The 20507-nt window shown below is 37.8% G+C and overlaps 1 protein-coding gene and 1 long non-coding RNA gene across 2 annotated transcripts; both read left to right on the forward strand.

The window, feature by feature from the left end:
• Window positions 1-398: 398 nt before the first annotated feature.
• LOC132316628 (cucumisin-like) lies at window positions 399-3642 on the forward strand. The gene is made up of 8 exons (XM_059815102.1): window positions 399-471; window positions 561-701; window positions 792-891; window positions 1182-1698; window positions 1805-2124; window positions 2242-2353; window positions 2449-2659; window positions 3011-3642. The coding sequence occupies exons 1-8, from the start codon at window positions 399-401 to the stop codon at window positions 3640-3642; spliced, it is 2106 nt and encodes a 701-aa protein (XP_059671085.1).
• Window positions 3643-15803: 12161 nt separating this feature from the next.
• LOC132267115 (uncharacterized) lies at window positions 15804-19286 on the forward strand. Its single transcript, XR_009468869.1, has 2 exons — window positions 15804-16495; window positions 18881-19286. It is a non-coding gene; the product is annotated as an uncharacterized LOC132267115 (long non-coding RNA).
• Window positions 19287-20507: the final 1221 nt, after the last annotated feature.

Genomic DNA, 20507 nt, shown 5'->3' on the forward strand with positions numbered 1-20507 from the left:
TCAGAATAGCCACGATAGCATATGCTGATACTTCAAATCCATTTTCCTAATACTTTTATACTAACTTAATCTAGTTAATTAATTGAACATACCTGGCTAAAACTTTTGCTCCTCTGGTGCAAAATCTTGTTAGGATGTAATTATGAACCACGAACTTGTTTCATCTCTCTTTCACTTTGGATCATCATTCTGTTTGGATGATAATAGACTAGTATCAAGAATATATCCAAAAAAGAATAACTAAGACTAAGATAACAATAATAATCCTCTCCCATTTATGTATTAAAAACATTAAGTACTGCATAATCAGTATATATCGACCTCTCTACTCTTGCGAACTGTCTCTCAAGCAATAAAATTTATGCAATTACAGTGCTTCATCAGCAAAAAAGTCGCTTATGTATAGTTACAAGAGGAGTTTTAACGGATTTGCAGCGAAACTAAGTGATGATGAAGTCGCAAGATTTTCAGGTAGGGTTGTCATACAAGTATATCAATGCAGAATATAAATATTTCTTTCATGATCTTTATACTAAAATAAAATTGTCATGGGATTGCAGAAATGAAGGAAGTGATGACAGTAATTCCAAACCGCAAACTAAAGCTTCACACTACAAGGTCTTGGGACTTCATGGGTTTAACTCAAGGAAAACTGGGAGGTTCTAAACAAGGAGATATCATCGTTGGGCTCCTGGACACCGGTAATATCTAAATCTAATAGTCAAAGTCACTCTTACAATTCTGCTTTCTTGATCTCTGTCGAAGCATTTTCATGTTCTCGGTTTTTGTAGGAGTCTGGCCAGAAGCTGAGAGCTTCAACGATGAAGGGTTTGGCCCTCCACCTGCTAAATGGCAAGGAACATGCCAAGGTGCCAATTTCACCTGTAACAAGTAAGAATCAGTTCTTCTTCACAGTAATTTATTAGCATTAAAAAAAAAAAAAAATTAAGGGCCCAATTTGGATCACAAAAAAGAGCACATACCATTCTAGTAGCTACATCAAACAAGCTAGCTAATCAAAGAGATTGTATGCTGATAATTTAAAACACATGAAGGACTACTCAGTTTACAACGTGTCTAATCTAACAAATGCAGATTATGCAGTAAAACAATTACAACTGATATAAAACTTTAGTGTTTTTATACATCATTAGAGACTGATGGAATGTATGAAATCACAGAAAGCTCATTGGAGCGAGGTATTACAACAGCGATGGCAGTTATGACATTACAGAGTTCCAATCCCCTAGAGATACAATAGGACATGGAACCCACACTGCCTCAACGGCTGCAGGGGTGGAGGTGGCTGGAGCAAGCTACCTTGGACTAGCCGAAGGAGTGGCAAGAGGTGGAGTTCCGGGTGCAAGGATCGCAATGTACAAAGTTTGCTGGGCCAACCGTGGATGTGGTCTGGCAGATATCCTAGCAGCATTTGACGATGCAATTGCTGATGGTGTTGACATAATATCAGTTTCTCTAGGATCTGACTGGCCATCCCAGTACTTCGATGACCCAATTGCCATTGGATCATTCCATGCCATGAAAAAGGGAATACTGACCTCAAATTCTGCTGGAAATTCAGGCCCCTTCCCAGCATCCGTCTCCAACTTTGCGCCCTGGACACTAACTGTTGCGGCTAGCGACATTGACAGGAATTTTGTTGCCCAAGTGGTGCTTGGCAATGGACAAGTCCTCACTGTAAGTTAAAAATCTGCAGAACCTGATTAGCTGTTCAAGAACATCTCCGATTTATCAATACTAACACAATTTCTATTTCCTTGATGCTTGACTTGACAAAATGAAGGGACTCTCAATTAATAGCTTTGACCTCAATGGAACCTCGTATCCATTGATCTGGGGAGGAGATGCAGCAAACTATACCGTTGGTGCTAATCCAGACATTTCAAAATACTGCTTTGATGGTGCCATGAATTCATACCAAGTGGAAGGAAAAATTGTTTTTTGTGAATTGGCCACGGATGGTTCTGCAATTCTACTTGCTAATGGTGTGGGTACCATCATGGCCGACTTTATACCTGATTATACCTCTAACTACCCATTACCAGCTACGCTCATCAGCACCGACGATGGTGTCAAAGTTTTAGATTACATCAGATCAACAAAGTAAATGAACATATATCTATCTGTATCTATATAGATATGATTGTTCTACGATGGATATATAATTCTAAAGCTAGCTTTATAACTTTTTTTAACAAAGTAACCTCCACCTTTTTTCAGAAATCCGGTTGCAACTATTCTGGTTGGTGAGACTTGGGTGGACATTGTGGCGCCAGTTGTCGTCTCATTTTCTTCCAGGGGACCAAGTGCGATCAGCCCAGACATTCTCAAGGTGATCAACGGTCTCTTCCTCGTGATCGAGTGATTCTGTCACTTGTCACTGTTGTGTCTAAGTTTGTCTCTTTATGTTGCATTGATGATGAGCAGCCTGATCTCACTGCTCCTGGTGTGGACATCCTTGCTGCCTGGTCTCCCGTGTCACCGCCTTCAGGTTTTGGTGACACCAGGAGTGTCAAATACAACATCATCTCCGGCACATCTATGTCCTGCCCTCATGCTAGTGGTGCTGCAGCGTATGTCAAGGCTGCCCATCCAGACTGGTCCCCTGCTGCCATTAAATCTGCCCTCATGACCACAGGTGAGAAATAAGAGATGCCACCTCTGTTGACATTGATACTGTTTCTGTAAATATTATGGCAACTAGCAATCCCATTAATCAAAATTTAAGCAATAACATTTTCTATTGGTTTCTATAGTGGCAAACTAAGATTACATTGCTCCTGATTTATTTTTGCAACCATGATATGTACATTGATACCATCAGATGAATGAAAATGTGGACCCTCATACTACTCTTGCCATCACTAGTACACAATTCCATTGACCCACTGCTTACAAAAGTTTAATCTTTTTAACAACAGGAAAGTGATACTAAAACTAAATGCAATTGATTTCTTACGTGAATTTATTCTTTATTCTTTATTATCAGCTTATGTAATGGACCCGAGGAAGCATGCAGACCTTGAATTCGCTTATGGGTCTGGTCACATAAACCCAGTTGCTGCTGTTGACCCTGGGCTAGTATTTGACGCATCTGAGGCAGATTATGTTAACTTCCTCTGCAAGCAGGGCTACAACACATCAACTCTAAGACTTGTCACCGGAGACAACAGCGTTTGTGACGGCATTGAGCTTGGAAGAGGATGGGATCTCAACTATCCATCATTCTCGCTCTATTTGTTAGATGGCCAGCAGATCATGGGTGTCTTTACCAGGACTGTGACCAATGTTGGCACAGCAAACTCTACTTACACAGCAAGCGCGTACATGCCCGGTGCCATTAGCGTTACAGTGGAACCATCCGTCCTGACATTCTCTGCAGTTGGAGAGAAGAAATCATTCACAGTGAAGGTTAACCGGCCAAAGATTACACAGCAGCCGATCATGTCAGGTACTATCATGTGGAATGATGGAGTCCGTAAGGTGAGAATCCCACTTGTGGTTTATAACTATATTCCTGGTTCTCCCTATGATCTCAACAGCCAGTCCATGTCCGAGAAGAAGTTCACTTTCAAGGATTCCTCAATATATCACAAGAATGGGATACTTGGGCACAAGTAAACATCCAAGATTCTCACACTCGGGTTCAACCCGTGTTTGAGGCAGCACATCATCCTTGTAATGCCTCTATTATGTTCTATGATTTGAAGGTCTTCACTGCATTAGTACAAAATCGGGAACCTTGAACAGGACTTACTCACACCCAAGGGAAATGTAGGTCCAAAGAGATTAAATGTCAAGTTTACTTCCTCGTTGAGATATTAATAAAACTGAAAATAATAACACTCCGGCGCTCCCCTTAATGGAGATTCAGATATTGCCTGTGTGTGGATGGGTGTGTGCACTACTTTCAATGCATTCCATCATCTGTTCATCAATGCAAATTGCAAATCAATGAAAATAAACAAAAACAATTTCAATTTCAACAGGTTTTATCTTCCAAGGTCTTTACAAGTCAAAACAAAGACGATTCACTCTTTTCTTTGTAATCAGTTCTTCGATCAAACAGGTGGTGTGCACAAAAAACCTGTTGGCATCGAAATTGCCTCAAAAGTGCAGTATCATTATGTTTGCGCGGTTTTTGTTCCCTACGCCAGTCGATAGACTCTTCGCGGGCGTGCCAAAGTATTTGTACAAAATACCCAAAATATGTAATTGAACACCAGCCTATCCCTTTTTCCGATGGCTGACTCTCAGGCGATTGTATGGGAGAGAGACTAGTAAGAACTCCTAGCAATGTTCTTTTATGCCTTATTTATAGCAATGACTTTTTAGAGTGTCTAAAGAAATGCAACGGCTGATGAATGTTTGAATGGATGGAATGGCCGAGTGAAGACAGGCGGCAAGAACTTAATCGATCGCCGGCCGAACGTGATGGCGAGAACTTAATCAATCGCCATCAGCCAAACACAATGGCAAGAATTTAATCGATCGCCACCAGCCAAACATAATGACAAGAATTTAATCGATCGCCACTGAAACGTGATAGCAAGAATTTAATCAATTGCCATCAGCCAAGTAATGACAAGAATTTAATCAATTGTCACTACGATTCAATGGCAAGAATTTAATCAATTGCCATTGAATTGAAAGCCTAACTAAAATTGCGTAATTAAAATTGGCATAATTGAAATTGAAAGAAAGTAAATGGCTGAATCGAAATAGTTGACGAGGATCTAATCAATTGCCATTAAATTGAAATAAAGAAATTGATAGGAAAATAACGTAGAGTCAATTGAAAACATTTTTAGTTGAAATGCATGTTTTGTGGTGGTGCTGGACAAGTTAGAAATGGAATACAATACTTCTATTTATAGAAGTTCTATCTCAACTTATTTTCCTAAGTTATTGCTAGAAAATCTCTCCTTCTTTGATTCTTTTTCTTCACAATTTGAACTCAGTCAAATCCTATTGTTATTCTGCTTCCTTTCTTGTTTTGTTTCAGTAGGAAATCTCTGTAAAAACAACCTTCCTCGATTTAATCACATGTAAGTTGCCGAGATATTGCTAAAACGTTGCTAGAAAGTTGCTGAAAAGTTGCTAATTTTTAGCAACTCCCCTCCTTAAGTTTAGCAGCCCGTTTCATTCCCTTAAATGGCCTAATGGCCATTTGTAACTTTTGAACTTATACGGCTATTCCTTTCTTGTTGAAATTCCTACTTCATTGGGATTTAGTTATTTATTGTAACTAAATCTCTTAAGTCTTCTCTTTTGAATTGATGACATATTTGAATTGATTCAAATCTCTACAAATATATTTAGCAACAACCTTATCAACAAAGTGGTTGAAATATATTTGCCTAGATTTTCTCCTTTTGTCTCTCTATTGGCCGACTTCCCTTAAGACATAATAAACACTTGTCAATTTCTCATTAGTCCACGTCATCGCTGAGATGGCTGCCAGTTTTTGGTGCCAACAAATGCCCCCTGAATTTCAAATGTCTTATCGGCCACTCAGGCCGATAAGATTTTTGGAATTTTAAAATGTATTGAAAAAAAACTGGCAGCTTACGAGTTTCTAAACTTTATTTCTTCCAGGCCACCTCAAGTTGGTCTTTATTTTGCGTCAGCCAGAATTGGCCGATCCTAGTTCTTCCATTATTCCTTTAAAGCTGGCTGATACCCCTCAAAATATTGGCTATTTATAAACCCATGATAGACCTCACTATTGAAGTTTCCCAACTTTACTAGTAAGGCATGATCATGATCGGCTGGGATCAAGCAGTTATGTAATGTCATTTGGGCCGATCTAACTGGCTTCTGTTTTGAAAGAACAAAATTCTGCCAGTATGGAGCTTTTCTGATGGCTGATCCTCTTGAATTTTTATACTCCCATGGAGCTTCTGAAAGTACGCCATCCTATGTTTTTGAATAGTCATTTTCTTTGATGACTTCAGCTATATCAGCCAAAAATACCAAGAATAGTATTTCTTTTGTGGTCGATTTTTTATCTGTCGGGGTAAGCTTTTAGAATGCCAGCGGCTATGGCCTGTCTCGTCCTTGATTTTTTATTTGGCACCTCAACAGCTGGCCGATGAAACATTATCTTCAGCCAAAATACCTTTCTGACTAACCTTTTAGAGTTAATATCAGCTAGACTTCTTTTCATTATGGCCGATATTGGTCGCCCCATTTTATTTTCTTCATGTAGCACTGCATCGGCCATGCAAAATTTTGCATTAATTGGCCGATTCATTTTCTTCCGCGAATTTCTTCTCCACTTAACCCTTTTTAGTTTCCATCCCCGCTTTCTTTTCTTGAAATTCGGTTGAGAACGACAGGCTAAAAGAATTCTCTTAGCCAATGATGATTCTGGCTGAGGATTAGATACCACTCTCGGCCAAGTATTCTGGTAATCTAGCCGATTTAATTTTGAAATTCTTTTACCTTTCTCGTGTTGTATGAGAGCCTTGACATTCGGAATGGCTGATGGTGTACTCTCGGTAACCTTAGGCTGATTCCCTTCATCAACCTTCCTTTTGGGAGCCTGGCCGATCACATTACTACCTGGTATGAAAATATCATTGTCGACCTCCATGACTTCATCATCTGCTCCCTTTTTGGCAGATATGGTAGATGTTTGAGTGTCGGATGTGGCTGATTTTGGCTTTTTGTACATTGGTCGACCTATTCGCTTAAGGCCATTACCATATTCTTGCTTAATAGGATCAGCCAACTGAACCTTATCGACCGTCGTTGGCTGATTAAGATAATCAATGACCGGTCGATCTTGATTTACCACCAGTGGCTGATTATAATTCAGCCAGCCTTCTGGCTTATCTTTGATCATTTTTTCAATGATCTCTATTAAAATTTTGTTTGAAGATTCGGCCTGGCCATTTGCTTGAGCATAGTATGGCGTAGAGGCTGACATATGAATATTCATGTTGTGGCCGAATTGTAGTACATCAGTTGCCCTAAATACTGTTGCATTGTCTGAAACAAGTGTTTCTGGAATCCCAAATCTGTGGATGATGTTTTGTTCCATGAAATTAATCACTGTTTGCTGATCAACCGCTTTGCAAGCCTTGGCCTCAACCCATTTAGTAAAATAATTTGTGGCAACAATCACCCAGTGATGGCCTTCGCTTGATGGTGGATTAATTTTACCAATAAGGTCAAGGCCCCAACCTCTGAATGGCCAAAGTTTGATTATTGGCTGTAATTCTTTTGCTGGTACATTTTGAATCGGCCCGTGTCTTTGACAAGCTTGACAACCTTTTGAGTAATCTATGCAATCTTTCCTCATCCTCGGCCAATAATATCCATACCTGCGAATCAGCCATCTCATTTTAATCCCAGCTTGGTGAGCCCCACAGCTGCCCTCATGTACCTCGGCCATAACCTGAAGTGATTCCTCCTTGCTTATGCATTGTAGTAGGAGCCCATCTTCTAACCCTTTTCTGTATAGATCCCCATCTAGAAGCACAAAGTTGATCGTTTTTCTTTTAATACTTCTATCAGCCTTGATGTTTGGATTTCGAAGAAACATTATAAATGGTATCTTCCAGTCATCGTCGGCCAAATCCTCTACATCAATTGTCCAAGTATCAAACAACATAGTATTTCTCAATTCGGCCTATGGCAAAGATCTTCGTGTTATCTTTATCAACTGATCTTCTATTCCGGCTGGTACTCTTATTCCAGAGGCTGCTTGGGCCATGCTGTTGGCCTCCTTATTCTGCCCTCTCGGCCAGAACTTAAGTTGAATATTATCAAATTGATTGATTAATGAAGTGGCCAGAGAATGAAATGGCCTTAATTGCCAACTTAGGCACTTAAAATCTTCAGAAATTTGGCTAAGGACTAAGTTTGAATCTCCCAAAATCTTTACATCTCTAACAGCCATTTCAATTAAAATCTCCAGGCCGATTATAAGCGCTTCATATTCGGCCTGATTATTTGAACATTTAAAATCTAAAAAGAAAGAGAATGAAGCCTTTCTGCCAGCTGGCGAAATAATAACAATACCTGCTCCTGCTCCATCAGCCGTGCTTGATCCATCAAACATCAAGATCCAAGGAGTTAAGAATATAGCTGATGACTCAAATTCATCATAAACCCATGAATCAATATCAGTTGAAGGATGATCGGCCAAAAAATCAGCCAGAACCCTTCCTTTTACTGATTTTTGTGGGACGTAGATAAAATTGAATTCCATCAAAGCCAAAGCCCACTTACCTATTCGGCCAGTGATCAATGGCCTTGATAGCATATACTTGATCACGTTAGTCTGACAAAGAATGTAAACATCAACAGGCCGCACGTATACTCTCAACTTCATGGCCGAACAGTACAAAGATAAACAAAGCTTCTCAATTGAGGAATATCTGCATTCTACATCAGTTAGTACTCTACTCAGGTAGTAGACAGCCTGCTCCTTTCCATGTTCATTGTCTTGTGCGAGCATACTACCAATTGATTCTTCTGCGGCCGATAAATAAAGCTTTAACGGCCACTTCTTTCTTGGAGGCATTACAACCGGGGGGTTTGCCAAATACTCTTTTATTTTGTCAAAGGCCTTCTGATGGGATTCGTCCCAATGAAATTTCTCATATGACTTTAATTTCACTAAAGTTGAAAAGACATGCACTCGGCCAGCATGGTTAGAAATAAATCTTCTAAGAAAACCTACCTGGCCGAGGAACCTTTGCACTTGTTTTTTATTGGCTGGGGCCCTAGCATTTATAATAGCTTTGACCTTGTTCTGATCAACTTCAATACCTCGTTTGTGTACCAAGAACCCCAAGAAATTCCCGGCTGAAACTCCAAATGCACACTTCAATGGGTTTATTTTCAATTTGTGAATCCTCATCCTTTCAAAGGCCCTTTTCAAGTGTTCCAAATGCTGTCTCTTGGCCGATGATTTCACAACTACATCATCTATATAAATTTCCATGAATCGGCCAATCATATCATGAAAGATAGAATTCATTGCCCTTTGATAAGTAGCCCCAGCATTTTTTAGGCCAAATGGCATCACAATCCACTCAAAAGTACCAATTGACCCAGGACATCTAAAAGCCGTTTTATGAATATCTTCCTCTGCTAAATAGATTTGATTATAACCTGAATGGCCGTCCATAAAAGACAATATTTCATGCTTAGCGGCCGAATCAATAAGTTGATCGGCCACAGGCATTGGATATTCATCTTTTGGAGTGGCATTATTTAAATTGCAAAAATCCACACAAACTCTAAGTTTGCCATTCTTCTTCATTACCGGAACAACATTAGACAGCCATTCAACATACCTAACTGTTCGAATAAATCCTGCCTTAAGAAGTCTCTCAATTTCTTCTTTAATTTTGAGCATTACTTCCGAAGACATCCTTCTTGGTGGTTGTTTATATGGCTGAAAATCTTTCTTGATTGGTAATCTATGTTCTACCAATTTTCTAGACAGGCCAGGCATCTCTTCATAACTCCAAGCAAAACAATCCTTATATTCATTTAATAATTTAATCAAATCGGCTTGGAATTTAGGCTCAAGCAAAGCACTAACAAATAATGGCCTATTATCTTTTTTAGTATCAACATTTATTTCCAATAAAGGATCTTGCACCTCTACTTTATTATCTTCCATCCTGGAAGAGGCTGACTCCAAATCTTCAAGTTGGATTGCATCCAGCTTTTCGAAACCTTCTTCAATTATATCGACCGTGCTGGCCGATACCTCTTCATATAGCTGTTCTTCTCTGGCCAATCTTTTCTCAGCCAGATATGCTTTCAGTCTTATGCAAGCGGCCCTGAAAGCTTGCCGCTTCTTTTCTTCATTGGTTTTGTGATCCATCAGTAACATCTTCAATGTCCTTGATGGTCAACCTGAAAATATCAATTTTCGGCCGAGCTGCTTCTGACAATAATTCTTTAATATCAGCATTAATTAAATTCTTCTTCATTGTTGCCGCTGCTAGTCGTCCCATCCTGTTAATGCCAACAAATTTGATAAGTACAACAGTTTCATCATAAAGTGCAGCCTCAGCCGAATACACCCTAGCTATAAAGGGTTTGTTATCAGCCTCAACAATTTTTACCTCATTTCCATCCCAAAAAATCAACATTTGATGCAAGGTTGATGGGATGCACATGTTAGGATGAATCCAATCTCGGCCTAAAAGGAGATTATAGGCCGCGGTTGAATCAATGATAAAGAAAGCCGTAAAGGATGTCTTACCGCCAATAGTAATTTCCAAAGGTAGAATACCTTTAGTGTTACTAGATCCTCCATTAAAACCACTGATGGCCACGTCGGTTGGAACTACATCGTCCATGGTTTTACCCAATTTCTTCAAAGTAGTTGCTGGAATGACATTCACCACCGAACCATTGTCAACCAAAACCCTATTGATTGGCTGACCCTCAACCCATACTTTAACATACAATGGCCTCAACTGCTGTGTCATGGACAAATGTGGTTTTTCGAAAATGATTTTATCGGCCTTAGATGGCTGATCCTGAGAGAACAATCCTATCCCGGCCGATAAACTTGTCGAATCGTTCTTAATTTCTGAAGATTCAGCCTTTTCCTCCTGCTTGGCTGACTCAACATCCCTGTTCATCGTTGGTTCTATCCTTGCTTCAAACACAGAAGGCAAAACAAATACCATGTTACAATTTACCTCATCCGGGAGAGAACCAAAACGAATTCTGTACTTGGCTGCATGCTTTGGATCCTGGTCTGGCTGATCATCTTTTTCTTCATAAAAGCATGCCTTATTCTCAAAGGATGTAGCGACCTCCATGTCTTCAGCCACCACTGGTTCATTTTTTTTTTCTAGTTGATCATGGTCGATCTTGTCTTCTTTCCTTTTGAGTTCTGCAATTTTTCTTTGCATCCTCCTTTTTTGAGTACGTGTAGGAGGTTGCTTAGGAAACTTTGGGTGACTTACTCGAGTCCATCTGCCATGGTCAACCAAAGGAGGTCTAACCATTCTTACACGGCTAGATTCTTCTCCTTTTTGAACCCATATTTCTGACTGAATTGTTGGTTTCCTTTTGAAACTAGGATAAAAATGTTGTTCTGGCAGGACTCTATCGGCCACCGATGACCGAATGATTCTCACTGCCCTCGGCCCATTTTCTCTAAATATTGATCGATTGATTTCTTCGTGATTCTGTCTAGGCTGATGGCCTAACCTTTCATGGACACTACGCTTTCTGGTTGATTGGAAATAGCCCTTCTTGTCTGAGTCATTCCTTCGGCCTTTACAATTTGGACAACAACCATGGTTGATGAGGGCAATTTGAGCTTCTCCTAACTGAATTTCCAAGTCCTTAACTTTCTGCTCATCATTACTGGCTGATGAACTACCAAGAACTTTTGGTAATCTTTCCTGTCTACCATTATCAGCGGCTTTTTCAGTTGCCAGGCTGATTACATTGGTACTGACAATATTAGGAAATGGATCGCCATCGACCCCCATTACATCTGGCTTTTTTTCAGGGAATTTTAATACACCTTCATCGATAGATTTCTGTAATACATTTCTAAATACATAACAATTGTTAGTAGTATGATTCCATGAATTATGAAATTTGCAGAACTCTCTTCCTTTTAAATCATTGGTCGATAATATATTGTGCCCTTTTGGCAAAACGATTTGTTTGTCGGCCAACAAATGATCAAAAATTTGTTCTGTTTTGGCCAGATCAAACGTATAAACCTTACCAGTATCAGCCGTACCCTTCCTGGCCGATAAACTCGATGGCTGAGTACCACTGGTGGATACATTTGGTTTTGTTAAAACGTCATATACATAAGGCTTCTTTAGAATGACTTCGGCTAAATTAGCTTCAAAATCTTCCTCTTCAACCACATCGGTTGAATAAACTTCATAGTTGGGGTCCCTATAGTACGTACCTTTAGAGGAATTTTTTCGTTCTTTCTCCTCTTTAAGAACCAACTCATACCTGGTAACTTTCTCGGCCAGGTCATACATGTCATGAAATGGAACTCCTTCAAACCTCTTCCGAAGTTCAAAATCAAGGCTGTTCAAAGCCAAATGAATGTACTCCTGTTCTAGAAGAGGTACACAACATCTTAATCTTGCTCTCCTGAATCTTGCAATGAATGTCTCGACCGATTCACTAGGCAATTGACTTAGCCTGGATAAATCGGCCAGAGTAGGTTCTGTCTCCGTACGGTAGAACTGATTGTGGAATAATTCCTCCATCTGTAGCCAATTAAAAACAGAGTTAGGAGGTAGACGAATATACCATGAAAAAGCTGCCCCTGTCAAAGAGTTAGGAAAAAGTCTCAATTTCAACCACGGGCTAACATTGGCCTCTCCACATTGAACCATGAATTGGCCAATGTGTTCCACGGTCGATTGATTCCCCTCTCCACTAAAGGTTACAAAGTCAGGGACTTTATATCCTCTAGGGAACTCAACTTGGTCTACCACTTCTGGATAAGGAGTTCTATAAATTGGTCGGCCGGCACCTCTAAGTTCCAGGCCATATTCTTCTGTGAGTAAATCAGCTAATTGTCTTCTATCTAACATGACTTGAGGTGGCTGATTTAATATTGGTGGTACCTGATTAAAAACTGGCGGCTGATTAGCTGCTGGTTGATAGCAATTCGGCCAATCATGTGGCTGATTAGCCATATTCTGCCCCCCGAGCCCTACCTGTGGCGGCACATGAGTATACAGTGGGTTTGGTGGCCTCCACCTGATCTGATTGCCCCCCGAGTTCAAAGGCATCCGAGGAGGGTTTGGTGGAATTACCTGTGGCCGCGAACCTGCTACTGGTGGCTGATTAGAACCTGCCAACGTAGGCTGAGGATAGCTTTCTGCCCAGGTGAGTAGCGTATGAACCGGCTAACTTGATGTTGCTCCTGGTTGGAGTGTCACTACTGGCGGCCATGGCTGTGATTTTTCAATGGCCCTCTCTGGCCGAGCAGCTTGTGATAGAATCGACTGAGAAGCCGATTCCTGATTGTTGGAGCTGCTAGCTTGAGTCGGCTTGTTCAAAATAAAGGCTGGGAGTTGGGACATATTTTCATGCAAGTCATTGTAGCGTGCTCCCATCCTTCCCATTGCATCTACCAAGGAGCTAACCTGTGCTTGAAGTATGGCTAACTCATCAGTAGGACCTGCTGTAGAGTTCTCAGCCTGTACTGGCTGATCGCCTTCCTCCAAATCTTCATTAGTAGCCACTGCTTTAGAATTTTTTGTGGGCCGCGGCATATTTGCCTCTTTTATAACACTCTAGTAGTGGTCCCACCGGGCGTGCCAAAACGTGTTCGCGCGGTTTTTGTTCCCTACGCTGGTCGATGGACTCTTCCCGGGCGTGCCAGAGTATTTGTACAAAATGCCCAAAATATGTAATTGAACACCAGCCTATCCCTTTTTCCGATGGCTGACTCTCAGGCGATTATGTGGGAGAGAGACTAGTAAGAACTCCCAGCAAGGTTCTTTTATGCCTTGTTTGTAGCAAGGACTTTTTAGAGTGTCTAAAGGAATGCAACGGCTGATGAATGTTTGAATGGATGGAATGGCCGAGTGAAGACAGGCGGCAAGAACTTAATCGATCGCCGGCCGAATGTGATGGCGAGAACTTAATCAATCGCCATCAGCCAAACACAATGGCAAGAATTTAATCGATCGCCACCAGCCAAACACAATGGCAAGAATTTAATCGATCGCCACTGAAACGTGATAGCAAGAATTTAATCAATTGCCATCAGCCAAGTAATGACAAGAATTTAATCAATTGTCACTACGATTCAACGGCAAGAATTTAATCAATTGCCATTGAATTGAAAGCCTAACTAAAATTGCGTAATTAAAATTGGCATAATTGAAATTGAAAGAAAGTAAATGGCTGAATCGAAATAGTTGACGAGGATCTAATCAATTGCCATTAAATTGAAATAAAGAAATTGATAAGAAAATGACGTAGAGTCAATTGAAAACATTTTTAGTTGAAATGCATGTTTTGTGGTGGTGCTGGACAAGTTAGAAATGGAATACAATACTTCTATTTATAGAAGTTCTATCTCAACTTATTTTCCTAAGTTATTGCTAGAAAATCTCTCCTTCTTTGATTTTTTTTCTTCACAATTTGAACTCAGTCAAATCCTATTGTTATTCTGCTTCCTTTCTTGTTTTGTTTCAGTATGAAATCTCTGTAAAAACAACCTTCCTCGATTTAATCACATGTAAGTTGCCGAGATATTGTTAAAACGTTGCTAGAAAGTTGCTGAAAAGTTGCTAATTTTTAGCAACTCCCCTCCTTAAATTTAGCAGCCCGTTTCATTCCCTTAAATGGCCTAATGGCCATTTGTAACTTTTGAACTTATACGGCTATTCCTTTCTTGTTGAAATTCCTACTTCATTGGGATTTAATTATTTATTGTAACTAAATCTCTTAAGTCTTCTCTTTTGAATTGATGACATATTTGAATTGATTCAAATCTCTACAAATATATTTAGCAACAACCGTATCAACAAAGTGGCTGAAATATATTTGCCTAGATTTTCTCCTTTTGTCTCTCTATTGGCCGACTTCCCTAAAGACATAATAAACACTTGTCAATTTCTCATTGGTTCACGTCATCGCTGAGATGGCTGCCAGGTTTTGGTGCCAACACATTAAGAACCAATTGGAACAACAAGAAGATGTACAGGGCAGTGCGAAAAACGGAAGAGCAAAGAATGAATGAGATATGAAAAATAACCATGCACAACAAATGGTAATGCAAATCTAGAGAATTCAAAACCACAATCCTCTCTCCATCAACAAACAAACCCAACTGGAACTAGTTTTGCGATCTTACCTCATCATCATCAGTTTGCCATTACAAATCCCAATGTGAGAAAAGTGTCGCCGGAATACAGGAGATAATCACTGGAATCAGAGTCAGATATATCTTCACCACTGGTGCAGCTTTCAAACTCCGAGCTCGCTGCCACTCTCACTCTCACTCCTATTCATTTAAATTTTATTGCTCATATTCCCGCTCTTATTCTGTATGATTTAAATTTTATTGTTCTGTTACCGAATTTGCTATTGCTCCGGCTGTGTGCGATGGGTGAGATAGTCACCGGAATACAACTATCGATAGCAAACAAGTTGTCAACGTTGATATGGCATTGTCATTCCATGGCAATGTGTTGGTCTCCATGACACTATTGGCACTGGCAATGTGTTGGTCTCCATGACGCTATTGACACAGACCAACACAATGTTCTTAATTAACCATTTGGAATTTGCGAGTCTTATAAATAACCCCTTCATGGTTTATTTTTTAATTAACTTTATCCATCAATACACAAGAATAGAGTGACTCATTCAACTAGATCATTTTGCACATACCAATATCAGTCACTTGATTTTTATTTTTTTAATTATACTTGGGTATTCCATAGACCGATTTAATGTAAAATTTCTAATAAATTAATATGATTGGAGAATGTTCACCTTTTTTTTTAATAACAGTGACCTGAAAAACAGAAACAAAAAAAACATTTCAAAAATATTTTATTTAATGGACCATTTTTTTTGGAATTAATTTCAATAACATCTCTTAAATTTGACCAAATATCACACAGAAATACTTTAAAAAAATTATTACAATCACTTAAGTCCAATCTTAATCCTTAAAATTGTGTGAAAAGACAATTTTGTCCATAATTTTTTAATACCATTTATTCCTAAATATCAACTAATTTACCCCTAATTTAGTCCAACCATGTATGACTGGCCATTTTCTATAAACCCATTCTGTATAAACCCGTTTTATAAAGTTCTAGATCCATTATGGGTTCATATATATATATATATACACATGTAGTTTCATATCCGAATTAGGATTCCTTTCTTCATTTAATCCCACCTGATTTCATCAAAGTCGGTGACTTAATTGGTAGGAGTCCTTTCTTCATTTAATCCCACCTGATTTCATTAAAGTCGGTGACTTAATTGGTGGCGATCTCACATACATACCGTGCATATGTGCATATGTGCATATATGCATATATTTGGATATATATACATGTATGGACTGAGACCTCTTGAAAGTTAAGGCCCTGCTTGGATTGTCACTATGAAAAACAAAAAACCCAAAACTGCAAATTGGGACGACTTGGAAGTGTTTTTCCGAAACTGCTTTTGGAGAGCAATAAAAAGGTGTTCAGGGAGTTTTCGGAAACAAGAAGACGCACTCTTTGAAAACACGGAGAACTCTTTTCACTTAAACGAGAGTAAGATATCTCGTTTATAACATTACCCACATCTCCTCAGCTGCACCAAGTGTTCTCTCTCTTCAAGGCTTGAAGCTCTCTCACTCTGACAGATTTCTTTGCAATGTCTCTCTTCAAGCTACATCTCTCTCAGTTTCTTGCGCTTCTCTTAGGCAGAAAAGGTCGATCTGCGTTTCTCTTCCTATAATCATCTCTGTGTGCGGGTAAAATTCTCTGTCTTTCTATTTTTCTCTCTCTAAGATTTATGGGTTTTCGATTTATGGTTGTTCACACTCTGATTTGGGTTGAGAATTGATTATTTGTATTGATTGGATGGATTTAGTTAGTTTTATTTGATTTGTTTAGGTGAATTTGGTTTTATGGATGGATTTAGTTGGTTGGTTGGTTGGTTGGTTTGAAATTGTTTGATTTGTGGTTTTATGTGGTTGTTAACACTTTATATCTGGGTTTGATTTGGTTGGTTGTATTTTTTTCTTTCCGTATTTCAGTTGTGTTTGATTTTTTTTTTTGTTTTCCTCCATTTTAAAAATTAAAAATTTACAAGCGAGAAAAATTAGGGAGTTTGGGCTCGCATTTTTCTTTATATGTCATTCCATTTCCATCTATTGGAGTTAAGGTTGCTATTCTTTTTACTTCTCAATAGGTGGAAATGTTATCGACAACTCATTTTAGTTTTAATGACATGAAATTTTATGAATTGAAATCACTTTCATTCCTGTGGTGTTCTCCTTTACCCGGCTATAATTGTATTTGTAATGTCAATTATAAGTTTATGACATATCTATCAAAGAATTTGATGAGTTGGTCTGTTACTCATGATGTTGGAATGTAATTCTATATTATTATGTGTCTTCACTATTTGAGGCCAATGGCTTGTAAACTATGACGCGCGAGCACGAGCGCAGACCCGACACGGCAAATTTTAAAAAAATAAGACACGAACATGGCGGGGATACGCCTATAAAATAATATATATATATATATATAGGCGTATCCCCGCCATGTTCGTGTCTTATTTTTTTAAAATTTGCCGTGTCGGGTCTGCGCTCGTGCTCGCGCGTCATAGTTTACAAGCCATTGGCCTCAAATAGTGAAGACACATAATAATATAGAATTACATTCCAACATCATGAGTAACAGACCAACTCATCAAATTCTTTGATAGATATGTCATAAACTTATAATTGACATTACAAATACAATTATAGCCGGGTAAAGGAGAACACCACAGGAATGAAAGTGATTTCAATTCATAAGATTCTAATAATTATATTCAAAATATAATTATTAGAATCTTGCACATTCATTTTCTTAATAATAAATAGGTATATATAAATACAAAATTACAAATTAAATAACAACAAATAATATGACCAATTTTAATAATTTTATCTGTGTTATAAGAAAAACATAGACAAGACAAAACAAAAAATAAATAAAAAATAAAGTTGATCCAAATTCCAAATGAAGATGTGCAGAAGAGACATAGTTATAATGGGTTAAATATGTACATGAATAAACATATATATTTTCAGTCTTTCACAAAGTTTTGTTAATCTAACTTTAAAAAAAAAAAAAATGTCTTGTTCATGTACATTGATAATTGAAGAAGAGGAGAGAGGAAGTGACAGAAAATAAATTTTCTGTGTAATACTCTGTTGTCTGTAGTTATTTTTTTATTTTTTCAAAATTTTATTTTTAAACTTCTAAAATTAGTAAATTACATTAAGTACCCCATTTATCTTAAAAAAATTACAAAATATACCTCGTCGTGTCCCCTGCGTGTTCGAGCCGTGTCCACCCCGTGTCTAATAAAAAATAATTTCTGAAGTGTCGAACACGTGTCCGAACCTTGGACACGTGTGTCCGTGTCCGAAAAGTGTCCGACACTAGTACGGACCCCTGGGAAGAGTGTCTGTGCTTCACCTTGGACATGTGTGTCCGTATCCGAAAAGTGTCCGACACTACAACGGACACCTGGAAAGAGTGTCCGTGCTTCACCTCGGACATGTGTGTCCGTATCCGAAAAGTATCCGACACTGGTACGAACCCCTAGGAAGAGTGTCCGTGCTTCATAGCTTGTAAGTGAAACAAGCAATTGAAATGTTGAAATGTCGTGGAACTGTGCTTTGATCTATGATAGTTGGATTGTGTCATTGCCATTTCCAGATAACTGTCTCTTCTAAAGCTTTTATAGTATATTCAGATGGACAATACATATTCCTAATTTGTTGACCTGTCCCATTTGTATTCTTGATATATTCAAGTTTTGCTAATTCTTTCCAAATATTCAATAACATGTATTTACTATTCTGTTTTATGATGATTGGCATTATGTAGTCTTATAAATCATATAGATTTATGCATGTTCTATTGAGTCCTAATTCCGGGAAGGAAACAATCTTTTCATATTCCAGTTTGCTAATAAAAATAAGTTTTTATTTATTTATTTGTAAGGTCTATAATGTGAGAATATGCTAGGAAATTGCTTGGGTGTTGAAATTCTAATAACAATTGCCACTTTTTTCTACTCTACAGTTCATTCCTATCAAATTTATAATTCCTTGATTTACTCTTTCTTATATCAGATGCTGAAAATATTGGGGGAGAAATGTGTGGATGAATGATAATTCCACATTTTTTAGGAACATGGAGCAAAGCAGCAGACCTTCCTTAGAGGATTACTTGAAAGGAAGGGGTAGTTCATCAAGCTTACATTAGCTTCTCTTGTATTCTATTTAAACACCTTTTATTTGTTTACAAGTAATTTCTGCTACAAACCAAGGCTAACAGAGTGTGTAGTTCGTCCTTGTACCGTCAGGGAAAGGAAAAAAAAAAAATTGCACCCCCTGATGAGGTAGTTTATGTTTGTAGGCACTGAATTCATGTAAAGTTATTAATGGAAGAAGCCCAATTAAGATAGAAAGGGTTCAAAGTTTGCAACACAAAATATGTGTCTTGATTAAAGTTTTTTTTTTTTTTTTTTTTTTTTTTTTTTTTTTTAAAAGTAATGAAATAGTCACATAAGATTTAAATATATAAGCATACAAACCAGTGCAGGATTCAATTGTATGAAATGTACTAAAGGCTCGTTTTCCTAATTTAAAACTTATGCCTTGTTATAAGTTGGATAGACGACAACTCATAATAAACTGTCTGTTGCACGATTCACAATTTCATTTGTCAAAATATATTAGATGATCGTTTTTTTATGAAGTATCGGGAAGAAGATGTTAATGTGGCTAATAGGGGGAATGGTAAACTGAATGCACTTAATTTATTTGATAATGGTGCAGCACAAATGGGAGCCCTTAGAACTTATCTAAAGAATGAAATGTGGGCATCATTAAGAGGCAATGCTACATGAAGTTAATTTTATAATTCTCCAATGTTTTGCTTTGATTAACTATTTGTGTAATTTTCTAATATTTTGCACTGGTTATGTATGACTAAAATTAATGTTTGTACAACTAAAAGTGCATATGACACTTGAAGTAATTCCTGTAACTCTTTTATTGTATATAAATTTAGTGAAATTTTAATTAAACTTGATATATTGTATTTGTGCAACTTTTATTAAGTTATGAATACTAGCTAAAATAAATTCACCTCCAAAACTTATATATATATATATATATATTTACACAAATAGTTAATATCATAAATTAAAGAATAAAAGAGTGAGGTACAATAATATTTTTATTTATTTTCTTAGTTCAGAAATCTATTTTGAAAAACTCATACAACCAAGTAGTTTTATGAGTTTTTGTTTTCCAAAAATTGTGTTGTAAATTCTCTTAACTAAGTAGGTTTGAAATCTGACAAAAACTGAAAACTGTTCTGTATTCTGATTCTCTAGAACAGCTTTCAGAAATGCAATCCAAGCAAGGCCATAATTTTCATATATTCTATGATAAGAATTTTTGGACCTATAAAAAGTGAAATTTTATGAATAATGTAAAGTTTTACATCTGACATAGACAATGACTCTTATATTATTTGAAACACTTTTTCAGTTATAGTATAAATTTTTAAATAAAACTTATTAAAAATTTGAAGACATAATATACTAAGATGTGTGATTTGATCAAATTCTGATTTTATAAATTGAAAATAAAAAATTATCTTCCCATCTTTCTTTTCTTCTCTCTATTGTTTACGTTTTTTCATCCCTCATATGTTTATTTTTACCTCCCTTTTCTTACCCTACAAACA

The sequence above is a fragment of the Cornus florida genome, unplaced genomic scaffold (genome assembly GCF_030987335.1).
Source record: "Cornus florida cultivar Cherokee Brave unplaced genomic scaffold, ASM3098733v1 CherokeeBrave_3.0.0_Hap2_Chr07, whole genome shotgun sequence".
Taxonomy (NCBI): Eukaryota; Viridiplantae; Streptophyta; class Magnoliopsida; order Cornales; family Cornaceae; genus Cornus; species Cornus florida.